We start from the raw sequence: 7500 nt of genomic DNA on the forward strand, positions 1-7500 counted from the left end.
TGTGTCCTTTCCATGACTCTTTCCCAGTCTGCTCTTGAGGCTTCACTCACAAAGGACACACTCGGGGAAACAAAGTCTTTGTATGTAATGTGACCTTTCAGAAAAGAGCTGCTTTTGTTTGTAATATCGGTGTGACGCTGCGTTCTGATTGGCTGAAACCTCGGCTGTGTGGATAAAGCTGTATTTTATTCAATATTAACGTGTTTAGTGCCACCACATTTTACTTCTTTTCTGCTGGAAGGAAACTATAACTAATCACACCACAGGCTCCACCCATAATGCTGCAGTAACCAATCAGATGTCAGTTCCGGTCTGTAACGCTCCCGGAACCCCACCCACAATACAATTAGAACCAATCGTATCACTCTTCTTAAGCTAATTTTTCTTGTGCAGTTCCTGAGGATTGTGGCGGATGTTTTGTCTCGTCCTGGTTGTGGTCTTCTCCTCATCCTCCACGCACCCTCTACCTGTTCCTCACTCGTCCTCCACCTGTTCTCCACTTCTCTCTCACCATGTCATACCGTAAGGAGATGGAGAAGTATCGAGATGTGGATGAGGATGAACTCCTGCAGAAGCTCAGTGAAGAAGAACTCAGGAGACTTGAGGATGAACTTGAAGAGCTCGATCCTGATGTAAGTCCTGATTATTGTTTACACTATATAATAACAATATTTATCACCATGGAAACGTGAAAATATCACCACTGTGTAGTTAAGCTGAATAGTTACTGGATTGAGATCTGATTGGATGGTAATGAGTGTGATATGATTGGATGGTGATGAGATCGGATGGTGATGAGTGTGATGTGATTGGATCGGATGGTGATGAGTGTGATGTGATTGGATTGGATGGTGATGCGTGTGATGTGATTGGATGGTGATGGGTGTGATCTGGTTGGATTGGATGGTGATGAGTGTAATGTGATTGGATTGGATGGTGATGAGTGTAATGTGATTGGATTGGATGGTGATGAGTGTGATGTGATTGGATGGTGATAAGTGTGATGTGATTGGATGGTGATGTGATTGGATTGGATGGTGATGTGTGTGATGTGATTGGATGGTGATGGGTGTGATCTGATTGGATTGGATAGTGATGAGTGTAATGTGATTGGATGGTGATGGGTGTGATGTGATTGGATGGTGATGGGTGTGATGTGATTGGATTGGATGGTGATGAGTGTGATGTGATTGGATGGTGATGGGTGTGATGTGATTGGATGGTGATGGGTGTGATGTGATTGGATTGGATTGGATTGGATTGTGATGAGTGTGATGTGATTGGATTGTGATGAGTGTAATGTGATTGGATGGTAATGAATGTGATGTGATTGGATGGTGATGAGTGTTTTGTGATTGGATTGGATGGTGATGAGTGTGATGTAATTGGATTGGATGGTGATGAGTGTGATGTAATTGGATTGGATGGTGATGAGTGTGATGTGATTGGATGGTGATGAGTGTGATGTGATGTGATTGAATGGTGATGAGTGTGATGTGATTGGATTGGATGGTGATGAGTGTGATGTGATTGGATGGTGATGTGTGTGATGTGATGTGATTGGATGGTGATGAGTGTGTTGTGATGTGATTGAATGGTGATGAGTGTGATGTGATTGGATGGTGATAAGTGTGATGTGATGTGATTGGATTGGATGGTGATGAGTGTGATGTGATTGGATGGTGATGAGTGTGATGTGATTGGATTGGATGGTGATGAGTGTGATGTGATTGAATGGTGATGAGTGTGATGTGATTGGATGGTGATGAGTGTGATGTAATGTGATGTGATTGGATGGTGATGAATGTGATGTGATTGAATGGTGATGAGTGTAATGTGATTGGATGGTGATGAGTGTGATGTGATTGGATTGGATGGTGATGTCTCATCCCAGCCGGTAACAGATTGGATGGTAATGAGTGTGATTGGATGGTGATGAGTGTGATGTAATTGGATTGAATGGTGATGAGTGTGATGTGATTGGATTGGATGGTGATGAGTGTGATGTGATTGGATTGGATGGTGATGAGTGTGATGTGATTGAATTGTGATGAGTGTGATGTGATTGGATTGGATGGTGATGAATGTGATGTGATTGGACGAGTAGAGGCTGTAAGTGTATTTTCTTCTAGTGGATTTTACAGAATAGCGTAAAGATAAACATCTGGAACCTAAGATAAGGACGTGTTTGAAGTTCAGTGGATTCTGCAGTCCATCCAGCGTCACATTCCTTACACACACACACACACACACACACACACACACACACACACACACACACACACACACACACACGCACACTCTTCAGGAGTGTGAGACAGTGTTAGGGTCCAGCCATAGAGAAGGTTATTAATAGCTGTGTACAGATTATAAGTGGATAAGTTAGAGGTTGATGGTGTGGTTCCTCTTGTGGTTCCTCTGGAGAATCTGTAAATCAACAGCTCATTATTACCCCGACTTACACACCACGTCTTCATTACTCTTATCACGTGTGATTTACAGTCTTGCCAGTGTTTCCCAGAAGCACTTGTTGTCAACGTGGCGGCAAAAACACCTGCACACTGTGTATTAAATAAGTGTATGTGTGTATGTGTGTGTGCGCGTGCTGACAGAATGCTCTGTTACCGGCTGGGATGAGACAAAGAGATCAGACGAAAAAAGCTCCGACTGGAACGTTTCACAGAGACAACCTGCTGGCTCACCTGGAGAAACAGGCCAAGGAGCATCCAGACAGAGATGACCTGGTGCCCTATACTGGGGAGAAGAGAGGTCACACACACACACACACCCACACCCACACCCACACACACACACACAAACACACACACACACACACACACACACACACACACACACACACACACACATTCTGACGAAAGTTTAACTCCGATGGATCATCAAGGGAGTACTGTAGTTTTTACGATTGTGTGTGTGTGTGTGTGTGTGTGTGTGTGTGTGTGTGTGTGTGTGTGTGTGTGCAGGGAAGCCATGGGTTCCAAAAACGAAGGTTGTAAATCCGAATCTAGAAGACGTCACACTGGAGCCGGAGCTGGAGGAAGCTTTAGCCAATGCTACAGATGCAGAACTGTGTGACATTGCAGGTACATGTTGTGGGGGTCACCCTATACATCAATACGCCTCTCTGAAATACCCTGCCCCCAACCTGCCCTGCCCTGTCTTACTCTGCCCCCAAACTGCCCCACCCTGTCTTACCCTGCCCTGCCCAGTCTTTCCCTGCCCCTAACCTGCCCCACCCTGTCTTACCCTGTTCCCAACCTGCCCCAGCCTGTCTTACTCTGCCCCCAAACTGCCCCGCCCTGTCTTACCCTGCCCCGCCCTGTCTTACCCTACCCCCAACCTGCCCTGCCCTGCCTTACCCTGTTCCCAACCTGCCCCACCCTGTCTTACCCTGTTCCCAACCTGTCTTACCCTGCCCCCAACCTGCTTCGGCCTGTCTTACCCTGCCCCACCCTGTCTTACTCTGCCCCCAAACTGCCCCGCCCTGTCTTACCCTACACCCAACCTGCCCTGCCCTGTCTTACCCTGTTTCCAACCTGCCCCACCCTGTCTTACCCTGTTCCCAACCTGCTTCGCCCTGTCTTACCATGCCCCACCCTGTTCCCAACCTGCTCTGCCCTGTTTTACCCTGCCCCACCCTGTCTTACCCTGCCCCCTTTTCATATTACCACAGCACCATATAGCAGATGGCCCCAGGGGGGGATTTAATTGGCTAATTAAAAGAGGGCATTCCAAAACACACTTCCAGATCTAATTTGAAGAAGCAGATTTAATGCCTAGGGTAATAAAACAAATTACAATATTTTACATATAACTTATTTAACATGGGAGATTGATCTGAGTGGGAGGGGCTTACTTTGTCTCTGCTCCAATCAATCACAGTGACAGTAGCCAATCGTATGTGTCTATGAGTGGGGGTATGTGGAAGAGGGCAGACAGCCCTTTACTTTAAGTGTTGAGAGAAATAGTTACAAAATGTTTGCTAATAAGTATTAATAATTCTGATCTTTCTCCTCCTCCTATAACATCACTCCTGTTCATCCGAAACACCACTGACCTCCAGTAACCTTCTCACTGTGTGTGTGTGTGTGTGTGTGTGTGTGTGTTTCTCCTCCTCCTCTCCAGTCACCTTCATCACTCCTCCTTCATTCTCCATCCCTCGTTCCACTCGGTTCTAAGCTGTGGACTTGCTTTCACAAGGTTGTGTTCAGCACATTTGCATTAAACCTGCATGTTACACTCCCTGTGTGTAGATACAGGAGCATCTCAATGAAGTCGAATTTCATCAAACAGGTGATTTATTCAGTGATTCAGTACAGAAAGAGAAACTGGTGTATTATAAAGATTCATCACACACACACACACACACACACACACACACTGAATTATCTCAAGTATTTATTTCTTTTTATTTTGATGATTTTGACTCATGCCACAGTCTGATCTCCTCCATGCCACAGTCTGATCTCCTCCATGCCACAGTCTGATCTCCTCCATGCCACAGTCTGATCTCCTCCATGCCACAGACTGATCACCTCCATGCCACAGTCTGATCTCCTCCATGCCACAGTCTGATCTCCTCCATGCCACAGTCTGATCTCCTCCATGCCACAGACTGATCACCTCCATGCCACAGACTGATCTCCTCCATGCCACAGTCTGATCTCCTCCATGCCACAGTCTGATCTCCTCCATGCCACAGTCTGATCTCCTCCATGCCACAGACTGATCACCTCCATGCCACAGTCTGATCTCCTCCATGCCACAGACTGATCACCTCCATGCCACAGACTGATCTCCTCCATGCCACAGACTGATCTCCTCCATGCCACAGTCTGATCTCCTCCATGCCACAGACTGATCTCCTCCATGCCACAGACTGATCTGTCCATGCTACGCCCAGTCAAGGCAGTAATTAAAGCAAAAGGAGCCGTGACCAAGTATTGAGTACAGATACAGTAAATAAACAGACTTTCCAGAAGACCAACAATTCACTCAAAATGTTTTTATTGGTCTTAGGAAGTTTTCTCTGTTGAGATACTGAATTGTTGAGTTTATGTTAACTGTGAACCAAAATAATAAAAATCTTCTTCTTCTTCTTCTTTCGGCTGCTCCCATTAGGGGTCGCCACAGCGGATCATCCGTCTCCATACCCCACTGTCCTCTACATCTGCCTCTTTCACACCAACTACCTGCATGTCTTCCCTCACCACATCCATGAACCTCCTCCTTGGCCTTCCTCTTTTCCTCCTACCTGGTGGCTCCATCTTCAGCATTTTTCTACCAATATAATTCATGTCCCTTCTCTGCACATGTCCAAACCATCTCAATCTCGCCTCCCTCACCTTGTCACCAAAACATCCTACATGTGCTGTCCCTCTAATAAACTCATTTCTAATCTTGTCCATCCTCGTCACTCCCAATGAAAACCTCAACATCTTCAGCTCTGCTACCTCCAGCTCCACCTCCTGTCTTTTACTCAATGCCACTGTTTCTAAACCATACAACATCTCAGGTCTCACCACAGTCCTATAAACTTTTCCTTTCACTCTCACAGATACTCTTCTATCACAAATCACTCCTGCTATCACTCTTCTCCACCCACTCCACCCTGCCTGCACTCTTTTCTTCACTTCTCTAACACACTCTCCATTACTTTGCACTGTTGACCCCAGGTACCTGAACTCCTCCACCTTCTCCATCTCTTCTTCCTGCAACCGCATCACTCCACTGCTCTCCCTCTCATTCACACACATGTACTCTGTCTTACTCCTACTGACTTTCATTCCCCTTCTCTCCAGCGCATATCTCCACCTCTCCAGGCTCTTCTCAACCTGCTCTCTACTCTCACCACAAATCACAATATCATCTGCAAACATCATAGTCCAGGGAGACTCCTGTCTGACCTCGTCCGTCAACCTGTCCATCACCACTGCAAACAGGAAAGGGCTCAGGGCCGATCCTTGATGCAGTCCAACCTTCACCCTGAACCAGACTGTCGTACCTACTGCACACTTCACTGCCGTCACACTGTCCTCATACATGTCCTGCACCACCCTCACATACTTCTCTGACACACCTGACTTCCTCATACAATACCACAACTCCTCTCTCCACCCTGTCGTATGCTTTCTCTAAATCCACAAATACACAATGCAATTCCTTCTGTCCTTCTCTATACTTCTCCATCAACATCCTCAAAGCAAATAATGCGTCTGTGGTGCTCTTCCTCGGCATGAAACCATACTGTTACTCACAGATGGTCACCTCTTCTCTCAGCCTGGCTTCCACTACTCTTTCCCATAACTTCATGGTGTGACTGATCAACTTAATTCCCCTGTAGTTACTGCAGGTCTGCACATCTCCCTTATGTTTAAAGATCGGTACCAGCACACTCCTTCTCCATTCCTCAGGCATCCTCTCCCCTTCCAGAATCCTGTTAAACAATCTGGTTAAAAACTCCACTGCCATCTCTCCTAAACATCTCCATGCTTCTACCGGTATGTCATCTGGTCCAACCGACTTTCCATTCTTCATCCTCTTAATCGCTGCTTTCACTTCCTCCTTAATAATCCTATCTACATCCTGCTTCACCAACTCCACATCCTCCAACCTTCTCTCTCTCTGATTTTCCTCATTCATCAGCTGCTCAAAATACTCCCTCCATCTTCTCAACACACTCTCCTCACTAGTCAACACATTTCCATCTCCATCCTTTATTGCTCTAACTTGCAGTACATCCTTCCCAGCTCGGTCCCTCTGCCTGGCCAATCGGTATAAATCCTTTTCTCCTTCCTTAGTGTCCAACCTCTTATACAGCTCCTCATATGCCTTTTCCTTGGCTTTCGCCACATCCCTCTTTACCTGCTGCCGCATCTCCTTGTACTCCTGCCTACTTTTCTCATCACTCTGTCGATCCCACTTCTGTTTTGCCAACCTCTTTCCCCTAATGCTCTCCTGCACTTCCTCATTCCACCACCACGTCTCCTTGTCTTGCTTTCTATTTCCAGATGTCACACCAAGTACTTTTCTAGCTGCCTCCCTCATCACTCCTGCAGTAGTTGCCCAATCATCCAGCACCTCTTCACCACCACCAAGCCCCTGTCTGACCTCTTCCCTGCACCTCACACTACACTCTTCCTCCTTCAGTTTCCACCATCTTATTCGTCTTTCAAACCTTACTTTCCTCCTCTTCTTCTTCGCCTCCAAAACCATCCTACAGACCATCATCCGATGCTGTCTAGCTACACTGTCCCCCGCCAACACCTTACAGTCTCCAATCTCCTTCAGGTTGCATCTCCTACACAGAAGATAATCCACCTGTGTGCACCTTCCTCCACTCTTATACGTCACCCTGTGATCCTCCTTCTTCTTAAAATACGTGTTCACCACTGCCATTTCCATCCTTTTAGCAAAATCTACCACCATCTGCCCTTCCACATTCCTCTCCTTAAAACCATACCTACCCATCACCTCCTCATC

At 46.5% G+C, this 7500-nt stretch overlaps 1 protein-coding gene across 5 annotated transcripts in view; it reads left to right on the top strand.

The window, feature by feature from the left end:
- The window catches only part of tmod1 (tropomodulin 1), a gene marked incomplete at its 3' end in the record, with an annotated part of 20286 nt that overhangs the window by 2518 nt on the left and 10268 nt on the right, over positions 1–7500 (top strand). For all 5 annotated transcript variants that reach the window (XM_083533126.1, XM_083533124.1, XM_083533127.1 and 2 more), the window contains exons 2-4: positions 394–632; positions 2613–2769; positions 2982–3101. In XM_083533126.1, coding sequence (XP_083389252.1) covers positions 513–632; positions 2613–2769; positions 2982–3101 — 397 coding nt within the window. In that variant the 5' untranslated portion in view covers positions 394–512. The remainder of the gene's footprint in view (positions 1–393; positions 633–2612; positions 2770–2981; positions 3102–7500) is intronic.

This window comes from Silurus aristotelis (genome assembly GCF_946808225.1).
Source record: "Silurus aristotelis genome assembly, chromosome: 27".
NCBI classification, from domain to species: Eukaryota; Metazoa; Chordata; class Actinopteri; order Siluriformes; family Siluridae; genus Silurus; species Silurus aristotelis.